Source organism: Calypte anna, chromosome 2, assembly GCF_003957555.1.
Source record: "Calypte anna isolate BGI_N300 chromosome 2, bCalAnn1_v1.p, whole genome shotgun sequence".
In the NCBI taxonomy this organism is placed as follows: domain Eukaryota; kingdom Metazoa; phylum Chordata; class Aves; order Apodiformes; family Trochilidae; genus Calypte; species Calypte anna.
The window spans coordinates 32466958-32490677 of record NC_044245.1 but is presented as its reverse complement, the minus strand read 5'-3'; the positions used below and the strand labels follow the sequence as shown (position 1 = coordinate 32490677).

Here is a 23720-nt window from a genome sequence, read left to right as displayed (position 1 = left end):
GAAGGAGACTCCACAACCTCTCTGAGCAGCCTGTGCCAGCGCCCTGTCAACCTCCCAGTAAAGAAGTTTCTCCTCATGTTGAGGTGGAACTTCCTGTGTTCTCACTTAAATCCATTATTTCTTTTCCTATTACTGGGTACCACTGAAAAGAGATTGGCCTTACAGGGTTTCCTGGTTTTGCATAGTGTCTTATGAAGGACACTTTAAAACTTTCAAGTTAGTTATTGTTCTATTTTCCTCAGCAGAATTTTTTGTCACAATATATTCCTTGTAGGTAAAATGGTCTGGATTTGGCTTAAATTTTTCTAGATTTTGTTGTATAGATTTTTGTTGTGTGGTTGTTACTTTTACTCAAAAGTACTTCAACTCCAGCTATCTAGGATAAGATTGTATTGTCAGTGAAGCAAGCTTGAGAAATGATGGCTTTTGTCTTCATGCAGCTCTTTGGAGCTCAGGGAGAAAAAGGGTTGTTTAGCTGAATGGGTTTGCAAAGGCATCAGGCACAGCTGTTGGTATGAGGGGCCAAGATTTTTTCTAGATAACCAGTACAGCAGCGGCTGCCTAGAATGGATGAAATGAATAAGGGCTTGTTCTTTACAGGTTCCTGAGGGTGGAAAAGGTAGACCATTTACTTTCTGTCCCATAGGTATTGAGTTCAAACAATTGAATTGACTAACATTGTCTGTTCACTTCATCTCCTTTCAAATATGTTTAACTCTCTTCCCATAGACTCTTGTTTAAAAAGGTTTGTGCTGTGCAGGTTTAAGGCATTAATGCTGTGTCTAGTTCATATGGCTGCTGAAAATAGAGTATTACATGGTGGTATTGATGAAATGGGAATTAAGGAGCAGGTTCCTTGGGGGGTGAGAGGGAAGGAGGGATGGTGAGATGGGTCTGGTAGGAGCCTGGGTACAATGACTGTGGAATTGCATTCTCTTCGATACTTGTTTGCTCCCCTCTGTAACAGTAAGATTTTGACATACCTATGAGGTACAAAAAAGATAAGACTGAGGAAAAATCATTATACTTTACTGGTGTTTGCCTTATAATTGTCTATCTTCTGGGTGTTTTAATTATTGTCCCTAAAGGGGATGTATGGGCTTCATGTGACTTCCCTTTGCTAAATGTCATATAAAGCATAACTGAGATTGTATTGAGTGAAATTGTGCAGTGAGATTTTATTCAATGGAGGGATGCAAAAATGGAGTTTTGAGACCTCTAAAAAAAAAAAAAAAGTTTTGTATATAGGGAAGCAGAAAGAGAAGGAAAGAGTAGATATAAATCAGAATGCTGAAGCTGTGGGTTTCCTTCCCCCCACCAACTCTCTTTTCCCTAAGACATGCTTATTATTGTTTCAAATGTGTGGAGGGTTCTTTTGGGTTAGCAGCAGTGTCCCTGGGCATATATTCTCTGTATTTGCACATGAGAGATTACCCCTTACCCCTTCAGTGATCACCAAGATGGCTTTTAGCATACTATCCATCTTTAGGGTACTTTCTCCTTCCTGTCTCTGTGCACACATGTAGCACAAAACTGAAGCTTTCCTTGTGAAAGGGCACAATGATGTCTTTGTTTTACCTGCTTTTGTTGTTGTCCATGCCCCCCAAACACAAGGCTCCATGTTTCAACATCCCAAGAATAAATTTTGTATGGTCATCAGCAGTGGCTTGAAGTAACTGAATCCAGTTACCTGCCTAATACCTGGACAGAAGAATTAAATGATGTGTAATTAGTCTTAAGAAAAGGAAATTATTGCTAAATAATTGCTTATGGACTAGCCTTGCACTGAAACCAGTGAGGTCTGTTTTCTTCTAAATTAATAAAAAATGTTTCTCCTTCTTTAAGACACCTGAAAGTTCACATGCTGTGAATTATAGGTAGCTTTCAACAACCTCCATACAATACAGAGTGCAAACATAATTTGCCCAGACTTAAAAAAAAATGTTGACACCTATTTGCAATGCCTATTTAGAATGGAAGAAATGAATTAAGAAATCTGCTTTAACTGGAAAAAGTGCACACACAAGGCTACCATGAGTCACATTGAGATATGCTGACAGTGTTTTACCAAGGATTTATGAAGACTGTGCGAGTTATAAATTAAGTGGAACTGTTGTGATAAAGTATCTTCATGGAATTTGAAAGGACTGTATATTGTCTTACACACCTGGTATGATTGCAAGTAGTTGTAAAGTAATAAAACTTAGTATTATTTAAAAATGAAACCCTCTGGGTTTATGCTGCTTGGGGTGTAACAGCTAGAGAAGCTTTGCAGATCCCTTGCTCTGCTGAGGAACATAGGGTTATGAGGAGGATGGAAAGCATGCTAAAAAAAGCTGATGTCTGAGGTGAGAGAGTATTTTCAGGAAGGTGCTCCTGTATTTTTCTCTTTCCTTTCCCCACCTATTGTGTAGAGGTTTTGTTCCCCTACAGAAGCGTGCTTTCTGAACTCAAAACCCATCCTCATTGGAGCTGCTGCTGCTGCTTCGGTAAATTCAGTCAGACCCAGATTTGTCCTTTGCTCTCTCTTCTACACATTTGTATTTGGCTTGAGATTTTTCTTGAGGAAGTTGAGAGCTGGTTCTCCCTGGGTTCGTGTGCAGGCAGCAGAGAGGAGGCTGCAGATTGGTCCTGCTTCCCAGCAGTGAGGATCTGTGTGGGGCTTGAGGAGCTCGCGTGGGGCTGCGGGGCACAGAAGAAGGGCAGGAGGAGCGATCCCTCCAGGCAGGGGCTGTGCAGGCTGATTCAGTCTCTACTCACTGCCACTTCAGTGCTTGTTCTAGTTTAGGGAACACATCCACCTCTGTTATTCATTCTATTTGGGGTGGAAAAGGCAGAGAGGGAAAGGAGTTACAAGATTAGTGTATTTTTAAGGTAATTTTAAGAAATCTAATCTTACACTAGTTCTGTGTGATACTTCAGCTGGCCATGTAAAGCTGTATTAATTTTTTCCCCTGGTGTTAATTGATACAACGGTGATAGTAAAAAATAATTAGGTTTTCACATGTGTCAATAAACATCAGATTTAAAACTTAGGTATAGGGTGACAAGTTAAAATTACTTGCAGGGCAGCCAAGCAACAGATAAAGGTGTAGATTCAAATTATATGGTTCATATAGCTGCTCTTGTGTTTTTGAAGTGACCTTTCGGTTTCATACAATAGGTGTCTCACTATTGCCATGAACTGAGGTGCACAGCAGGACTGTACCCGTTTTGTACTTAGCTTGCCATTTCCTTTGGGGCTTTATGAATGTGGTAGAGGAACTGGTAATTTTAAGGTGGCATTTCTTCCTTGCTCCTCTCCCTTCCTTCTCCTCCCTTTCCAGGATACTGTAGTTATTTTTATGCTGCAAATGTTGGTTGGCGAAGTTTTAAATGGCATCAACATTTTTCAGTTCCTCAAAGCCACATGAGAAGATTAAAACAAAAAACCAAAACACCTTGTGTTAGGTCCTTTATCATCTAGTAAAAGTAGAAATTGCTCTTTTTGCGTGTTCATCTTTCAGGTGTCTGTGCAGTAAAGGAGAAGATACATAGTTTTTTTTCCTTCCAAAATGAAATGCAAGGTGATAGTTGTGTGTGTGAAACTTGTGTAAGTTCATCTGGAAAGCACTTTCCTCTCTGCTTCTCACAAGTGGATATACATTGCACAGCATGACCATTTGCTGCTTAACTTGATGTGGAGCTGGTGTGAGACCTGTTGTTGGTGTGCTGGGTGGGCTGCTGTGTGCTCGGGCCCTTCTGCAAGTGGCTCTCCTTGCTACGAAACCCACAAATTGTGTGAAAGACAAATGGCCTGACCCAGTTTGAAGCACATTGAATAGTGTATCGGCTGCCAATTTTGTGGTTTGGGATTTCTCTGCATTCAAATTTGCCAGTATTTTTAATACAGAATGAACATCTACTTTCATGTTCTACTTCAGGGACCCAACCAGCATTCCAGTTTCAGGTGCTGAGGTTATTTTGATATTTCAGAGCAGTGTATCACTACTTTAGGGTGATTGTTTTGTAGCAGGATCACTAGCTGGGATTACAGTTTAAGGAAATCTTTGCAGACTTCAAGAAGATTTTTTCCCCTTCCTATAAAGGCGAAGCAGATCCTGAGGATTGCTTTATTGGAAATGAAAGCTTAAATGGGATTGTGTGCAGTCTGGGTTTTTGTTCTCCCTTCCTTGCCTATTTACATTATCAAATGCTGAAGCTGGCTAATGAAATGCTACAAAACCAAGACCTGTTCATCTTTTATGAAGAAAGCATGCTTGTCATTTGGTCTCACAGTACTTGTAGTGTTAGGGGTGATGTAGCTGTGTGAGAAGTCTGGCCAAGGTGGTTTTGTGCTGTAAGCTCTGGCTGCACCCTGAAATGAAGTCTGTGGAGAAGAGCAATTCAAGATGTAAAACATTCACTGCAGGCCTGTGTGGGTGGGTGGTGGTTGTGGTGCTAAGGAAAGGAGGGTATTTTAAAAGGATCTGAGGGGGGAAATGAAAGCTTTCGATTTTATTGCTAGACGGGAATATCTCAAACTTTTTTTGTTGCAAGACCTTAATGGCCTGTATAAGTTTAACAAACTTCTGTTCTGTTATAAAAACTCCTTAAATTGTGAAGCATTTTTCTGTCAAGAGATCAGTACTGAGCAATTAAAGCACTAAGTAGAACTGGGTGTTAGAACACAAGACACTTATTTTAGCTGCTTTGGTGAACCAAAATGTAGTTGATACCTTCTAAGCGAGACCTCTCTGTGTTGTCCCCCGACCTTTCCCCAGATCTTCCCAGGGGAGCCAGACTGACCCCACCAGCATACCCTACCTGAGCTCAGCTGAAACTGTGTTAATCTACACATTCTTGTAAATCCCAAGGGTTTTGTGGCATCTCTGGCATTTATTTGTTCTCTGACTTTGGGGGAAGGGAGGAGACAAAAGACTTGGCTGTGAAGGCAGCCAGCACACTGCCAGGCTTTGCAAGCAGCACTTCAAAGTGGATGTTTTGTTTCCTAGATAAGCGAAAACTGATGTAAATTTGGGGTGCAAATGCAATGAATTTACTTATTCTTACTCCCTTCTCCTGATTAGAGGTGGAGAATGTCAGCTACATAAATGTTAGAATGTAGTCCATTGTTAAGCTAATTAAGAGTTTAACAGCAAAGCAAATGTATTTTTTCAAATTTATATTATGTTCCTTGAAGGAATGTAGAATCCTGAAGTGCATTCTTGACGAATTAAAAATATATAAAAATTTAAAATTCTTAAAGTGTGTGCAGCAGAACCCAGTACAAATACATGGGAGTATCACACCCCATTTATAATGGAGAGAGTTAGATACCGAGAGGCCTTAAACCTGAAATAGAAATAGTCTCCAAGAAAAGTAGAGACTGCATTAAATGTAACAACTGTCAAGTGTGTAACAAGTATTTCTGTAACAGCTCTTTGGATCTGAAATGTTTGTGATCTGACTCTTATCCCCAACCTCTTCACTCAGCCCCCAGTGATCTGTTGGTATTTTTTTTTTGAGTTGTGCATTTGGTTTTGCTCCTCGTAGTCCTACAGATGCTTAAGTATGGACACTGCTATGCATAGTCTGTCTTGCAATAATGTTTTCTAATAATGTTTTTTTTAAAAAAATATTTTCTTGAATTTATCTACAGGAGTCGGAAGCTTCAGATCAGAAATATCCCGCCTCACTTGCAGTGGGAGGTAGGAAGTTGCTTTAAAAATTGATCTCTGCTTAAAACTGTTTCTGTTTCTCTCTTTATCCACCAGACTTTTCCCCTTCCCCCACCTTTCACTTGCTTTGCACACACCACCCATTCTGTTCTGGGGAAAAATCTCTTTGGAAGAGGGAACAATAGGGCCTTCTAAGCAATTCAGATAACTGCCTTCATTTCTGCTCTCCGAGTTAACCATAAAAAATGTTGAAATGGATTCTTTGGTGAATGCTGACTTCCTGATCCAGTCACTCTCTTTGACTGAAAGCTTGTCTGTTTTGGACGTTGCTGGTGTGTGATTTCAGTAAACTTAATGCAAGTTTGTATTTAAATACTTGGCCAAAACCAGAAATTTAATGTTGATCCTTTTACTTTGAATATGTTTTTCCTTGTTCCTCTATAGTTGTGGAATTATGGCAAATTGTTTGCTCGTGCTATTATGTTTATTGGATCTCACTGATATATTGTACACTTTGTTTACACTCCACAAGTAGTGTTAGAATTTTTGCAGTAGAGGGGCTACTATGAGAGTGGATCCATCTTTTTACTCGGTTTGTACCTTGTATGTGTTTTAAAAACTTTTTCACATTTTACTAGTGGTTAAGTCATACTTTTGCCTGAGTGAGATTGGAGGGTGAGGCTCTGGTGATGTTCTCTGAGCAGATTTGGTCTGATGTTCTATATGCAGCTATTTGCTTGCACTGCCAAATTGCTTCCTAATTTTGAAGAAATGAGGTATTGCTCTGTCCAGTCTAGTCTGTCAGCCACTGGGTTTCTGTAAGATATCAGCACACGTTGTCTCTCTACCTCAGTCTGTCCTCCTGCTGTGTGCTGTCCTGGTGTGTCTTTCCTCTGCACTTCCCAAACCTTGTCCTCCCCTCAGTTGAGCTGTATCCACTTGATACTTTTTATTTGAAAATTTTAACTGTCTTCCTCCCCCCCCCCCCCCCCCCTTTTTTTTTTTTTTTTCCCCGTCTTGTCAAGTTTTTGGAGTAGTAATAGAAAAAGGTTGAGGGTGACTGATTTGACAACTTAGTTGTTGGTACAAACTTTCGTTCTGATTTTGTATAGGCATAGTGAATATCACAACAAAGGCATATGATTCAGAAAAATGTGAATAAACACAGATTAAAGCATTGTTGAGCAGAGTAAATTAAAAAGGTTTAACCTGCTCGCTGCTCCATACACGGATGTAGCGATTGCTGTGTGTGTGTTCCAGATGACTACCCTGTTTTCCACCAGCTTCCTGATTTTTAAAAAATATTTCCTTCTCTATATCTGCAGTTTGTGGTGACATGTGGTCTCAGACAAATGTTCCCTCTGCCCCACATTTTTAAAACAGTTTTAAAAGTTCCCAAGGAAAAGTTAAAATTGTCCCTATTAACAAAATCTCAACCTTGTCTGGATGTTCTGAAATTGCTTGTACAGACCTTACCCTCTGGGCACAGAATTTAGAGGAATGAGGCTCCAAAACAACTTCTAGACTACTTTTGCATTCCCTTACAATATCAGAGCTACTTGCCAATTATGGTTTGTCCACTTAAATTTTTTCTTAAGTACTGGTGGTCTGTCGCTTCTGTACTAAGCAGGTAAGTTTTAATAGTCTCAGAAGAGTGATGGTGACAAAATATAGCAACCAGTGATTAAATTCATCAGGGAATTGTCTTATGACAAGCTTACCTTGGGCTCTGATGTCTTTTTTTGGTGCGAAAAGACCTTCCAAAAACTTACTTTGAGTTCTATAAAAAATTTAGGATGTTTGTTCCTTAAAGCCTTTCTTGCAACTAGTTGCCTGGTAAGGAAAGCAGAAGTTTATGCATAGAGGGAGTGTGTGTGGCAGCTGAAGCAATTTTACTTAGATTGTTTCTTATAGTCCCACTGTGCCAATCTGCTTGCCTCATCACTCCTTCATTAATTGCTTGAATAAAGACTGACTTGCAGTTGGTGTGAAATCTATAAAACTGAACCAAAACCAACTGATGAAAGAGGTCTCTAGGTTAGTTCATCTATCAGTTCTCGTGCATGTTTGATATTGAAATACAAAACACACTTGGTGCCCTGCAACAGCTTTCTTATTATGGTGACATATGGATATGTGAAAAGAATTGAAAGATTAATTTTCCTGACTTTTTTTTAGTAAGTATTTTTATTACCATTATTAGGAAGGTTGCCTTTCATTCTTTGCAAAAGGTCAGTCTTTGTAAAAGTATTTTCTTAAGACGGTTATATCAATGGAGCATGTTTTAATTTTGATCTTTCTATAAAGATCTTACAGCAGCCTTCCAGAAGGGACTACACAAAAGCTGGAGAGGGACTTTTTGCAAGGGAATGTAGTGATAGGATATGATGGAATACTTCTATGCTGAATGAGGGTAGATTTAGATTAGATATTGGGAAGAAATTCTTTACTGTGCAGGTGGTAAGGCAGCAGAACAGTTTTCCCAGGGAAACTGTGGATGCCCCTTCCTTGGAAGTGCTCAAGGCCAGGCTGGATGGAGCTTTGAGCAACCTGGTCTGGTGGGAGGTGTCCCTGCCCATGGCATGAGGGGGTTGGAACTAGCTGATCTTGAAGGTACCTTACAACCCAAACCAGTCTATGATTGTATGCAAACAGGCATTTTGCATGGGAAGCCTACAGGTGTGTTCCTAGCAGTCAGGTTCAGGTCTCTAATTTGATGCTTTGAGGCTGCTGTTTGTTACCAGTGTGCCACACAGTTATGCTGTAAGTCTTGGGCCACATAGCACTGGGACCCAGCAAGCATCTCTGCACACCCAAACCCAACAGAGATGGTCCTTGGCTTACAATAAATTGCTCACAAACTCTCTTATAATAAGGAAGTCATCCATAACGTCCTCAAACGCAGCTCGGTGTGTGTGGAGAAAGCTGGTCTGGAAAGAGGGGTAAGGATGCTGGTGCCACAGGAATGTAGCTGAAGTGTTTGCAGTGTGAAATGTAGCAGTTTGGTAGTAGCTCCCACTCATCCTAGAGAATAATATTGCCTCCTGGCTTTCAAACCAAGAAAAATGTTCAGGGAATAAATAGAAGCTTATTTTGGACCAAGAAAGTTTTGCAATACATCAGCTGAGGAAGATGCCCCATCACTGATATGTAATCTTTGTCCATGCAGATGAGAAACGGTTCTTAAAATTAAGTGTTGGAGTAAATGAGTTTCCTGGGAAAACCCGGTACTTGTTTCAGTAGTGTAGCTCCTTATTTTTCCAAGAGGCATGTGCACCTATTCAGTAAAATCTGTCTCATGCCTTTAGTTGCATGGATGAGAGAAAACACTGAACTTAAGGAAACTTTGGCTTCCTCTGTGGAGAAACTGAGTATCATGCAGACTCATGTGCTGTACGACACTTGACAGGGAGTTATCCCATATAGATTGTGAAATAAACAATGGGTATAAATGGCCACAGACTGACAAGCAGTTATTAACAAGACTTTCATAATCCAAATACACAAACTTAGATTAACATTTTGCTTTAAGGCTGCCTTTTTGGAGAAAACTGTTTCTGCTCGTTTTTGCCTTCACATAGGCTGAAGTTACTGAACACAATACTGACTCTTACAACCAGCCATAGCAATTGGACTTCTAGTTGTTTCCTCTGGGAGCAATGTAAGAGTTCACTGTGTATTTATCTCACCACCATGGCATAACTAAAAAAGGTAAGATAACCCTTTTAGACCATATTCAGGGCTAAGCAGTAGAAGAAAAGCAGATAATGACCTGCTGCAGTCTGCTGAGTTAACAACCTTGAGGCTTTGTTTCAGTATAGTATCCTGAAAAGCTAGCTCTTGAAGTGCAGCTCTAAAAGATAAAATTCTAATGTAGTCGAAGGCATTCAAGGTTAAGTTGGTACAAAACTTGCCTGGTAATTAATTTGAACTTCACAAGCAGATTTTTGGCAAGGTTCTGTAGGTTTCTGAATTTGCGTATGGGTATTCTTATACTCCTTGCTCTGCTAGGAGAAAATGGAGGTGAAGGGAAGGCAGCATCTCTAAGAAAATTTAGGGCTTGACTTAGACTAAAACTGAAGTTGTGACTGGTAGGGCCTTATTCAGGTTCGTGTACTCTACTCATACAGGAGGTCATTTGCACTTCCCTCTTTCCTCACAGGACTGCCTGGGTTTTAGGACTCTGTAACAGTGCCTGTGTTCCATCAAAGTGTCAATTTCTGGAATGAATAATCCTGCTTTTATTGTGCTTGCATATAAATTATAGATAGAGGTTATTTTATCAATTTAGTAATTTGAAAGGTATGTGCATGATTAGATTTTATTTTTTAAAGAAATAGGTTTCACTCACAAAATTTGTTGGGTAACATAAGCTCTCAGACAAATAGTGTACCTTTTTCAGTCATAGTAGGTGGGTTTCATTGCCTCCCCCCCTTTCCTCTCCTTATTCATTAAACACAAAGTCCAGATTGAAGCTAACATTTGAAGGATTTTGGCACAGCCCCTTTTCCCTTTCTCTGCACATAGCAATCTCTTCTCTTTCTCATTGGAAACAAGTGCTCTGCCTCTATGGTCTCTGCAATAAAGTAAATAGTTCTCTATTACTCTTTCCTGAACTGTAATGTACTGTTATGACTCCTAATTTGTAACTGCAAGCAACCTTGTACTTAGCTTGTGAGTATTCAGCAAAGGAGGTGTATTTGCAAGGCAAAAAGATGCTCTGAAGAGGAGTTTTAGGTGTGGGGATTTAAAAAACTTGAATACATAGTTTGTTTCTGATTCAATAAAATGGGGGTTCAAGTAGAGTCCTTCTGAGAAGGAACTGTTAGGTGAAACTTTTTTTTTCCTTTCTTTTAAAGCAGTTTAAAATTACTTTTTTCAGTGTTGAAGATGCTTCCAGAAATTTACTTTCCAAATATTTTGTTCCATGTTTAGTGACTAAAGTGCTAGAGACCAGACTTTCAGGACACAGATGGTGCCAGAAACAGCACTTGCTGGCTCAGCGTGAAGGTATCTATTGAAGAGTTCCCACCTATCTTCTGTGGGCTCATTTCATTACTGGTTTGTGGAGCAGATAAACAGATACAGTATTGATGAACTTTGTGACAAAAAAGGTAGACTAAAAGCCCAGGCTGGGGAGTGTGAACCTGTTGAGTAAGGAGAGAATCAGGAAAAACATTGTGAGTGTGTATTCTGAGCTTTGCTGTGAGACTTGGAGGTTGCTTTCGGGGACAGAAATGTGTGGGAAGGGAGGTCTGATTTAGCTCTTCCAAAGGGAAAGGCATGTTGCTAAATAGTGTGTGCTTTTCCTCACATTTTCATGGAAATGCAAAATGAAGTCTCATAGTGATGCTGAGAGCTCTGATGTTTTAGATTCTCCAAGCAGCAATCATAATGGAAAAGTATTTCTGGGTCAGAGTTGCATTGTGAGTGCAGGTTCTGCTTTGAGATTCTGTCAACACGAGAAAGGTTTGAGCCATCACAACCATCTGCATATTTTGTAAGACAATTTTCAGTTTCTTTAAAAAGACTTGAGACTGATTCTGACTGTGGGTAAATGTTAGGAAATCATCTCAAGTGCACATAGCTGTTTGTCCTGAGGGTCTGTAGTAGCTGCATTTCTGCTTTGATGAAAACAGTTATGTAGGGTGGGTTGCTTGTTGATAGTTTTCTAAATCTAGAGAAGCAGTGTAGAAACTAATGTTACTGAATGATTCCTGTTTATGATACAGGTTATTCAAGAATACCAAGGTTATGAAGAGGAGGACAGGTGTGGAAACTGTGGGTTTTAAGAAAGGGAAAAGAAAAACATGAAACCATTGCAATTAAAAATAAATTAGGAGTATAGCACATGTTTCTCATAAAGCAAGATGTAAAGGGGAGATCCAGAAATGAGCTGAGCTAAAATGACAAGAATTCTAGAAGAAAGATGAATAAACAGTAAAGAGGTTTACAATGTATTGAAATATGATCTTTCACCTCAAGCCTCCTCCAAGAATCCCAAATTAATGTAGTGCTATAAAAATAATGTATAGCTATAAAAAGGAGAACAGAATGCTAACTGTGCACAAATTATCTGCTGCTGCCTGCTAAGTGTGGGAATCTCTGCTATGGATCTTTGTATTCTGTTTCCTCCTCAGTGTGCTACATCAGGCACTGAGAACTTTTTGCCAGTTACTACTGGTCTGACTCAGGAGGATGGAGAACGTGTTAGTTTGTTCTCTGCAGCTGTTTTACATATCTGAAGACCTATTTAGGGACGGTTAAGGAGAGGGTTTGTTCTTTCAGTCTCTTCTCAAGACTCTTATTTCTAGACAAGTGATTATTCTAAAGTCTCTCACCTGGGGATGTACTATGAGGCTTCTCCAGAGTAGTTTTTTGGTTTTAGAGCACTTTGAGATCTTGTCATCTATTATGCTTGCACTCCACTTCAGCCTTTGTGCCATCTTCAGGTCTAATAAAACACAAACCTGATACAACACTGGATTTGGTGGTTCCGGCAAACACTGAGATAGAGCTCTTGTGTTTGAGAATAGGCTGGTAATGACTTACCTGGCAGTGATCTCAAGGTCTCACCTGCTCTTGTGGTGTTTACCTTATGAGATGGTGTCAAAAGCGTTCTGAAGAGAGATCCCCAACCCTTGTAGATTGTTAATTCTGTTATAATGAAAAACTGGAGAGATTTATCAAGAATTATGCACATCAAACAAAGGCTGAATGTTTATCACATGCTTGTTTTGATTCCTAAACACAGGACAGAGGATATAGCCAGCCCTTGGGGCAATGCAGAGAATTTGGGCAGCACTGCCTCCTCCTGGTCTTGGATCTATACCCAGGGGAGCATGGGGGGTCTGCTTCCCAAAGGGAAAAGAGGGGATGATCTTCTTTCATTTCTGCTATCTGACCTGGGCTCCAAATGCTGAAATAACTATTTTGCCCCAGCTCAGCGTATTTCCCATTGTCTTGTTGAGCTTAGCAGCAGGTGAGGCAATCTGATACAGTAAAAGGACCATGTCTATGACAGACTACCCAGTTTTGCATTTAGGACAATATACTAGCTTATGCTGGGATGTTAATTGCCTGGGTTAATTATAGGGGGTGATATTTACAGATATATGTGAGGTAATAATCTTTTTGCAGGTGTTTAAAATGCAGGGTGTGGGAGTGGCTGTCCTTGGATAAACTTACAGTGAGCATATTTCTCACTAGTCTGTTTGCTACAGCAGTGCTGATAATCACTGTAAAGTTGTTTTAAACAAAGGGAAAACTCTAATAGGAAAAGTAATTTTCCTTGAGAACTGGACTATGACCTTTTTTTATTTAAATCAGGATCTTATTAAAAGTAATTGGTAGTAATGTTTTTATCAAAAGCCTGCACCTACTTAAGAGTTAATATCCCAGGTGTCCTCACTGAAGGTGCTTGCTGTTCTTTTATTATAATTGTAGGCTTCTAAAAGTAACATAGCATTAATGACCAGAACTTTTTTATTTAGAGAACATGCATTTCAGCAACTTAAGTAAGGATTATTAGAGAAGCCAGAGGAGTGGTCAGGGCTCTGCTGTGCTCAGCTCCTAGAAGATGCAGAAGGTGGTCTCCCAACCACCAGAACTAGACTTAATGTTAGTACCCTGTTTCAAAGAAATAAGAAAACTCATCAGTTAAGAGCTGGCTTGACTGACACAGTGAAAGTTGTTCTTTCTCCAGATGGATAAAGTGATAAATTGAAAGAATAGGAAGTGGAAGTGGAAGATTTTGGGCTTCTGTTCTAGGAAACATGGTGTTGGGTGGCTGTTCGGGTAGCCATTTTGTGTCTTATGGCAGAGGCAGGAAGGTTGGCTGAGCTACTTTTGAAGAAGATGTTGAAGGGTCATGGCTTTTTGACCAGCATCTAAACAAGCTGGAATACCTGCTGGCTTCTCTACATATACTAAGTAGTAAGCTGCACTGACTTTGGGGCATGATTTGTGAGCTGTTGGCTAGCCCAGCTGTGGAGGTGACATGAGAAGGAATAGAAGTAAGCATCCACTGGGACCTGAGACTTTTGATCTGTTGTCTCCTCTGAGTCACACAGCTTTGTGATTCAGTCAGTTGTCTACATCTTTCTATTGGAATATGAACTGCTCTTGGCTCCAGTGTCAAAGCACAGGAAACCAGTGAGTTTTAAGTGTTAAATGTGGCCATTTCAACTAAGACACGCAGAAGGTTTATGTCTTTGGAGACTGCATTTATGGACCTACATCTTATTTTTCTTCCAACATTCAGCGGGGAAAAATAGCTATGTGAAGGGCTTAATAATAAAAAAAAAGGAATGACTCAGTGTTTCTGTCTGATCAGTGCAACTGTTTGATCCAAACTTTTCCCCCCTTCCAAGTTTGTTCCGTTGTCCTGTGACTGAGATGAGAAAAAAATCTGTTCTAATGGCTAGTTTTTGATCTTCTAGCACAAAGGTGCAACCTGTGAACCCTTAACTTTTCAGAAATGTTCTAATACTTAAAACAGCTGTTAGTGTGCAAGAATTTTTACATTGCCACCATGGGATTGCTTGGCACTGCTAGAACAATGTGTTGCTCACAAGCCTAGAATAATATGGTTACTTGTTTACCCTGTCATCAACAGTGACTTGAGAAATCTTAAGATGCACAAAGCTTGCTTGGTTCAAAACAATTCTTGGTAAACCAGTCACCAGTTTTACTTTTTATTTGCAATTCTAGAGAGGTGTCTGTGAAGACTTTTGTTCAAGGGCTAAGTTGAAGTCTTGCACCCCTTAGATAAAAGTTTTCCTCAAGGAGTCACTTTGATCATGGTGCAACCTCTTTATCTAGTGTTGTGACATGTCTGCAAAACCATTCAGGTTGGAAGGGAACTCAGGAGGTCTATAGTCCAACTTTCTCCTCAAAGCAAAGTCTATTGAATTAAAAGCACGTTGCATCAAGTTTTGTCCAGTCTTGGAAACTTCTAGGAATGCAGTTTGTACAGCCTCTCTGTGTGACCAGTTCTAAGGATTATTTAATTTATTAGTGAGAACTGCTTTCCTTGTACCTGGTGAGGACATCTGTTTTTTCAAATTAAGACTGTTATCTCTTGTTCTTCCACCCTACACCTATGGGAAGAGCCTGTCTCTATCTTCTCAATGACCTCTGGGCCAGGCTGTTGCTATAGTCCCCTGAAAGTTGTTTATTCTGGGTTCAACAAGCCTAATTCCCTCTGCCTGTTCTCACTAGAGAGATACTTCAGCCATCAATGGCCCTTCACTGAACACACTCTGGGGTCTCAACATCTTGGAGGAGGTTCCAAAACTTGATGCAGTATCTACATGTGAATATCCCCTTTTATTCAGCATTCATTAACTTTCCTTTATCCACTGACCATACTCCTGTTAAACATAGGTTGTTGTTGGCCTTCTTTGATGCTAGGATGCAGACCTGGTTTGTGTTCAGCTTGCTGTTCACCAACATCCCACGTGGTCTCTTCAGTAGAGCTGCTCTCCAGCCAGGCGGTCCTTATGGTGTACTGATGTGCAGAGGATTATTCCTTCTTTGGTGGAGGACTTTGCATTTGTCCTTGTTAAATTTAATCAGGCTGCTGTTGGCTAATTCCTCCACCCTGCTTAGGTGCCTCTGGGTGGCAACCTTACCCTCTGGTTGAGTGTTCCCTTCAGTTTGGTCTTGTCCCCAAACTTGAAGATGTGCTGCAGCACCTCCTCCAGGTCATTGACAGTGATGTTAAGAAGGACAGGCCCTGGGAGAACCAAGTTGTCACTGGCCTTCAAGTAGAGTCTGGCCAGGTGGACTACAGAACTCTGAGCCCAACTGGTATTCATGATAGCATTATTACTGGAAATTAGGCTGGATGGGCAATCTCTGCAAGTCTGACACCTACCTGAATAGGAGGGCAATGGTATCTGGTAATGGTGTGGCATCTCTGCAGATAGAACTTAATATACATACCATTGATGGCTAAATATCCTTAAACACAATGATATATTAACCCATTGTTCAAACCTCCCTTAAGTGAAACAGCCAGGATAGAAGCTCCACCAGCACACTGCTGCTCTCTTCATTACACATGGAATCACTTCGTCTCTTTTCTCACTGATACTCTGACACCATGAAAAACAAAGCACCAAAGGGCTACTTGGTGAAAATTACAGCTCCTGAAAACTTTCCATTTTGAAAGCAACCTCAGTTTCTAGAGCTGTAATGAACAGCCTGAAGTATGTTTTTCACCTGGGAAAGAACATAATTTTTTTGGGTACGAAAAATGTAGTTATTTCTGTCAAAGCAATTGACGTGGCTTTTCTGTCTTTTGCATGTAAGCTTAGTGTCTCCTAATTAATTGTTTGTTCTGTCTGATACATATTGAATCTTGTTCACTATAGAATATGTGAAATGAGGAATCAGTAGTTCTTGCTGATGTCAGGTCTTTTGTGGAAGTGCTGGTTTTGGATGCTGGGAATGTAACTCGAAAATTCCTGTTGAAATTAGATGTCAGTACTTTTTTATGTTGGCAAGTATGAAGCTGTTAGAGTAAAGCTATATGCTTTTATATAGAGAGATTCCTTCCAAGTGTTGCAAAATTAATGTGATTAAGAAACTAGTTATTCTTCTCTGGCTCTTGGAGAGGTTCTGAACTAATCTCAGTTACTTGCATTGAAAGATGATATCAATAACAGGAACTGTCTTCAACCTTACCAGTTGTATAATTGGAAAAGTGTTGAAGGAAAAGCACACACAAAATCTTTCCTCAGGCAGCAACAGGGAAAAATATTCTGAGCTCTTGTTCATGGTAGCCAAATCAATAGAAAAATGTTAACTTTGTGGCCTTTCTGAATCCACTTAATTTGTGCATAAAGAAAATAAAATAAACAACAATGGGTTGAGAGTAGGCTTCTGTGTAGTCCTGTACCCCACTTTTGCTGGGCTTTGGGAGGGATACAAAAACAAGGGTAAGGAAGTAGAGTAGCTCACCAGAATTGCCACTTGGTTTTCAGTGTTTTGCAGCCCTGTTACCTACTGACTCAGAAATGATGCATTTCTATTTGTTAAATTAATCTAGAGCTTCTGTGAATATATTCTTCAACCAAGGCAAACACATCCACATGGTGCTGCAGTGAAGAGTTGCATGGTTTTAGAGCATGTTGCAGAAAGAGCCACTCTACCTCACATGCTTTGAACTTCCACCTGCCTCCCAGCTCCCAGATTGCAGGGAACAGTGAATAGTAGCCCCATGGACTTTTTCTTCCCCTCTACCTTTCTTATTGAGCATTTTTATTCCTCAGGGGTTTCTTTTCCAGGATGAAGACCCATACCTTGTTTAGTTGTTTGTGTGTGGAAGCTGCTCCCTGTCCTTTGGCTATCTTTGTCCCATTCTTAGACAATTCTATGAATTAAGTTGGAGCTGAAGGATTGAATCTGCACACAGTTGTCATTCATTTTAGGTAATTCCACTTTATGAAGGTAGCTAATGTCTAAGTATGTCTTAGGTTTTCTCCCCTTTTGCGAATTTTCTTAAAAACAAACATAACAAAACAAACTCCTCACCAAAAAAAAAAAGCCCAAACACAACTACTCAAAACTCCAGTGAAACTGGTGGAAAGCTAATCAGTGGAATGGGCTTTGCTGTTTATGTCTTAAGAGATCAGCAGACTTATCTTTTTTTTTGACACCCACAGGAAAAATTGACATTATCAGTAATGCAGATCCTCCTCTGGGATTGCTGCTGGTTGCCAGGAAATGTTACATTTGAATCATATGTGTACCACATGTTGACCTCACTTTATGCAACTGGCTCTTGTGTGGACAGAGGGAAACAAAATGTGCCGATTTCCAAGGGACTGACTCGTTCCAGCCCAGCTGATTGCCCAAAGCAGTGGTGGGCAGGCAGCTCATCTCTCCTCACACTTGTGCTTAGTTGTGGGAGGTGTTTTTGTCTTGTTCATTAGACAACTAGAAAGTGACTCTCGGGCTACTTCTCTGATGAGATGGTTGCAAAGGTTTTGGTGCTGCTACTGCTACAGACCTTCTACTTCATTGCTCCTTGTACAAGCACACTGCTTCATTGCCTTTCCACTGTGACTGTTTTGGTTGCAGTCCTGAACTTGGCCTTCTGCAACTGAGGCTCCATCTGTGTCTCTTCTCAGCTCCTACTTGCTTTCACCTGGTGCTACAGAAAATTCTTGAGTTATTTTTTGGATGTGTGGGGAAAAAGAACCACATGAACTCAGCTGCAGAATCTCCTGCAGAAAGAGGGAGACACATGACTAAGGCAAGCAGTGAAGCCATTGTAAGAAGTAAGGGGAAATGCCACACGTTTATGGGAAAGGCAAGAGATGCCACGGTGTATTGGGTACTGGCTGCTGGGTTGAGGTTTTGGAAAGCAGCAGTGTAGAAATGAAGAATAGATAGGAGATCTTTAAGATTTAGATGAATGCCAACTGAGCTGAAAGCTGCTGATCACGGGGAAGGAAGATTAAGTTCTGTTGAAGTTCTGCCTTTTTTAATTTTTTGTGTTATTCTGAAGCTCCCTCTGATCTCTCTGATCCTATGTCCTGCCAAGTACATGTGGGCAGGGAAGGAAGGGAATGTAACTTGAAATAGCTCCCTTATTTTCAGATGCTTTGGATGTTGTGGCAATCAAAAGGGGGGATGTGACTAAAAGCCATCAAAACCACTTCCAAGCATATGCCTTTTAGTGGAGGGAATGAGCAAGATTTTTTAGCATATAATGCAAACAGGAAATCACTCTGAAAACTGTAGCCCACCATTAACTTTGGGGGAGGATAGATATACCAAAACTATCCTTGCAAACAGCTGCCTTGTTATAGAGCTTGATAGGGGTTTGAATGCATGTGTAAGAAACTACTCCAAATCAACATTTCTTGGGACACCTTTTATTGGGTGTTAGGATTTTTTTTGTTGCTCTTAGTAATAATATCAGGCTGTTATGTGAGTTGTGGATTGCTATTCATGCAACGTTTTCACTTGCACACATGCTTCCTTACTGAACTCTGTTACCCAATGTGGGCAGCAACCAGGAGGCCAACCTCAACCATTTATGCTCAAGTGAAGGGTTATAGTGATGTACCAGTGGCTTCTAGGTAGATGTTCCTCAGTCCTTTGTTTCACTGGTTGTATTAATAAATCTGTAGCCTTCATCTGGCTATATGTAGCAACTGTTGTTCTTTTGGATGTGGCCTGAGTTGACAATCTGCTGTTGATGTTAGTGTGTGCTAGTATCTTTGTGTAGGTTCAGTAGGCTTCCATATGTTACCTTCTTAGCACACCTTTCCTTTTCTTGGCATATTGTTTTCTAGTAACTTCTTCTCTATCCAAATGTTTAGAAATCTACAGGAGCCATTCATGTCAGCTTACACTGAAGCCATGTTAACATCCCAGCTACAGGACCCTTTTTTTGATGCCACAAAGGCAGCATGGCATCAGCTCATTATCCTTAACTTTGATTTGTGGGTATTGGCTGTTGCACCCTGAATAGTTAGTGATTTAGATTATTATCACAAGCTGGAATTACTTAAGTACTTGAGTGCATCTTTACAGGGAACCTTCTTGTTACTCCTTCCTTCATAGCCTTTTACTAATATTAATTAATTAGCATGTGTTGTCATCCATCAGTAGGTTTGGGTTTCATACCCAGGAGGCACCAGTTCCTGGTGACATCCTGTTTTTTAAACACATAGTAGAAGAAACACTATGTGGTGGAGGACACTGAAGACTTGAAGCAACTTTGTGTCTGGGACTGCAGGGGAAGCGTGCAGAGGGAATTCGTGCTAGATTAATGACTGGGACTCTTCCAACTGTGGTCTCCAAAGAGTTGTGATGGACTACAGAAACCTTTAGTAATATATGCAGATGACTGTATAACAGATATGAACTTTTCTTAGCTGCTGTGTATACCTGCTAAAATTAGCTCTCAGATCTCTGAGGTCCACAGCTCACTAGCTGTGAAATTCATCGTGGGGTCTAGGAGGAGGGTGGAAGGACTACTAAATGTTTTAGATGAGAACCTGAGCTATTGCCAGCTCAGGAGATGAAAGGAGGAAAAAACCAAAAAAGTCTGGTGTTCATACTTGTTGATAGAGACAATACCCATGACTTCTACCACTTTGCTGCATGATTTAACTTCTGCTCTAAGACAGTGTCCAGTGATGCTTTTGAACTCTAGAATGTTGGTGATTGCTTTGTGTGGCTGTATGTTATGAAAGTAACTTCATGAATCAGAAGGATTTGCAAAGTGTTGTCATTGCCTAAGTAATGAAATATATTGACCTGCTTCAACATGGAAGTATGTGTTTCTTTACAGAATAGATACAAGCTATGCAGTGCTTTGTTTCAGGCTGTCAAACTGTGGTCTTGCAGCTTCCCTGGATTGTGCAAAGCATTGATGCACCTGCCCTCTGTGCCTTGCTGTTTAAAGTCAGCAAGCAATCCTCTCCTCCACCCCCCTGGGAAGTTGCTGTCTGTTGTGAAGGTGAAGATGGGAATGACTTCAGTCATCTTGCACTAGGAATATTTGATTGTGTATACCTGCATGTCAACAGTTCCCATTCATTTGCCAGAACCAACCTGTAGGATTGTTCATGTTTCCACTGTGAAAGTGCTGTTAATTTATCCACAGTTCAGACAGTGGATTAATGCATCTCCATAGAGGTGAGTCAGGCTGGGGGTTTTGTTGAGACTATAACACATAAGGGCCACAGCCTCCCATATCCTTGGACTGTGCTGACTTCTCTGCATTGCTCACAATCCTTCTGTGTGGTATTAGCTTCTGAGCTTTGTGGTATTAAAAGCACTGCTCTACTCCAAGTAGTCCATTATATCTTCTTTGTATTTTGTTGCAGCAAGACCAGCTGTTGTAGTAGTTGGTGTGAGCTTCACAAATGCAGAAGAGATCTTCTGGCCTTGAGATTAGGGAGGGAGCTCATCAGGTCTGTCTGGCCATATGTGCTTTCCTGTTCTGGGCTTTTGAAAATTTCCTTCTGACAATGCCAGGCTGCTGATGCAAAGCTGCTTGGAGCTGACTTCAGGCTTCTGCAAGGAAGGAATTGTTGTGCTGGGCTTCTCTTGGCAAAACACCAAACTTTCTGGGGTACCCTCCTGTTGTGGATCACTGCTGCTGGTCCTGAAAGCCATGGCCACCAGTGGCTCTGCACCAGGAAGGGTCACCAAGTGCATGTGCATTGCCCTGTTAGTGTGGCCACAGGCATGCACTTCTGCAGCATGTGCATATCCCAAAGTATTTTAAGGCCTTCAAATTTTTTTCCAAAAGATATGAACACCACTGGATCATATATATAAATAAACTAAGGAATTTTTGACTGGCAGCAGAGTTTGACTGTTTCAGAGAAGTAAGTGGTACAGGTTACGGAATGGTGGAGTGTGGAAATACAGTTGCATGGTGTTTCCTGTACTGATGCAATAAAATAAGGAGGAGACCATCTTTGTGGAGTTAGCAGATCGTAGGTGGCCTGATAACTAGTGGAGTGACAAATCTTTGGGCTGCATTGATTTTTTTTTTTTTTTTTGACCCTTTTGCTCTTTGGATTTCTTGTTATAGTGGAAGTAGACGCAAGCAGAAGTGATCAACAGCTGTTCCAGCAGCACTTTGACTACTTGCTAGTGAGCATGTGGTGGTGGAAAATATGGTCTCTTCAGCCTTCTTACATTGAAGCAAGCTCAAGTGGTTGGTTTCGGGACAGAGGAAATTTCTGTTTTACAAGTAGTAAAAAAGTTCCCTTTCAGTTTCAGTGGGAGACTTTGAGTAATAATAGACCTAATGTGTAAAGTGTAAGAGTGAGCACTGCTGACTTCTTTGCCAGAGAGCTGCACGGATGTGTGGGGAAACCCCTTAAAAAACCCTTCTGACTTCTGCAGCTTGTCAGTTGAGATGCACTATATCTGTAAAAGAGAAGGTTTTGAAGCTTTCGGAAGTGCTGAAAAAGAAACAGTTCTCGAGTACTGATCTTTTGTGATCTACTTGGGAAAAAAGAAATGTACCAACTTATTTCCACATAAGTTGTGTTTTTTTAATTCAGGCCATGGTAAGTTTATAATCAAGTGAGGGATCATTTTAATAAGAGGTTTCAGGACAGTGATACCATCACATTCAAATTTAACAAGTTAATTGTAGGTAGTGTGTATTACTTCTGCTTTTCTTTTCAACATCATAAACTTGGCAAAAGAAGAATGTAGTTTATAGAAAGATAGAAAATTAAAGTATCTAATTGAGTTCCAACATCTCATACACAGTTACTTAAACTTTAAAAAATGCTTTTAAATAGATCTTCCCAGATTGTTAGCCTGGTGTCAGATGTATAGTTCAGGAGTATTTCTAGAAATCATCAGAAGAAAATTTTACCATGAGATGAATCTTAAATTTTGTTTGAAAAGAAAAAAAATTAAAAAGCAAAACCAAATCTGCCAAGCAAAAAACCCAACAAAACCCCTTTCTCTGCTTGTCTCTCAACTTGTAAATAACCCTTTTTATAACATTGTAAAAATTTGGCTTGTCCATGAATAATTCTCTTATTTGAAGACCCAAGCTTCTTCCTTGCAAAGCATTTGCTATTCACTAGTTTGGTATCTTGCTCTGAGCTGAGTAAAAACTGAGCATAATAATAAGCTTTCATTAGCTTTACCTGTTTTCTGACCTTTCTGGTGTTGATATTAGAAAACCAAGTGTAGGTGATGCTCAGAGTCTGGTTGTACACAGGACTTGTTTTTTTCAGCATGTAATTTAGGCTATGGCTTTTAGGCTTTCAAACCAACTCAGACTATTGGGTGAGGCTTCATACTTGAAGACCTACTGACCCAAAATAAAACCCCTAGTCTGGGAGGCAAAGTCCTGTCCATTTTGTTGGTTAAGAGGGGATCTATAATTCCCATTTTGCCTTCGTTTCAATTCGCTGTTGGAGGAAGCTGCTTTCTTCTTTTATCCCTTCTATTCTCTAATCATAGCAGCAACATGGTAACATCCTTGTACTGTATTCCCTGGATGTTAGCCTCCTGGGATTTGTAAGACATGGAGTTTTCCTGGGCTCTTGCTTCCATCAAAGACCAGGGCAGGCAGGGGTTGGGGCAGAGGGCATTACTTATCCTTGTTCTCTTTGCCAGGGTCGAGTGCCTAGGCACATTGGTATGGATGAGATGTTTTTATGAGCTTGAACTAAAGAGCTTTGGATCTAAGTGCATGGGATTTTTTTTTTTTTTTTTTTTTTGGTATCTTGATGCCAAGGTGTAGTGCTTTCCAAATCATCTGACATAAGACAGCTGGGGGAGAGAAAGATTGCTACCATGCCGTCAGTGCTTGAAGATGCATATAGCATGTAATGGTGTGTGTGTGTGTGTTTGTGTGTGCTGGATCTTAAACATTTTTTGACTTTTATTTTTGGTGAGTTTTCGGTTTTTTTGGGGAGGGGGAGCTCTGCTGGAAGTGTGGGGAATTAGTGGCTGGGACTTCTTGTTCTTTTAAGAGTATGACTAAAAGTTACAGGAACACTGTATCTGTTTGTAGGCATACACTGGAGACAACACTGCAAATAAAACTTTGGACTTCATAGACCACTTCTTTGCTAGCAACGCTGTGCTTTCTATTAATTCAGTCTGAAACTCCTGCTTCTCTTTCATTTTCAGAAAAAATTGGAAATAAGTTTCTAAATGAAAAAACAAAAAAACAGTCTATAACCAGAAGTATGAAGAAAGTTTTATATTGTGCTAGTTAAAGTAGATATTCTTAATACAAAGCCTTTATATACTGTGCTAACCCATAAACAAGAGTCTTAGCACCTTTGATAAGTATCAGCATGTATATCAATTACATGCAAAATTCTAAATAATTAAGACTTGGAATGTTGCTGGCTTGTGAATAAAGCTATAACATATATAATACTCAGCCTCTATCAATGGTTTGTGCTACTTTAAGAATGCAAAAATGTACAAAATTTAGTTTAGAGGAAGGAAGTAGCTGTAAGTAAGCTTACAGCTCCTCATTCCCTGTCCATTACTATCACATCATGCTGTCCTGTGGTTTTAGAAGAACATTGGGTG

General features: G+C 40.2%; 1 protein-coding gene across 2 annotated transcripts in view; it reads left to right on the top strand.

Moving 5' to 3' along the window:
• IGF2BP3 (insulin like growth factor 2 mRNA binding protein 3) overlaps positions 1–23720 on the top strand; it is a 118654-nt gene that overhangs the window by 22283 nt on the left and 72651 nt on the right. For both annotated transcript variants that reach the window (XM_030444784.1, XM_008494205.2), the window contains exon 3: positions 5642–5690. In XM_030444784.1, coding sequence (XP_030300644.1) covers positions 5642–5690 — 49 coding nt within the window. The remainder of the gene's footprint in view (positions 1–5641; positions 5691–23720) is intronic.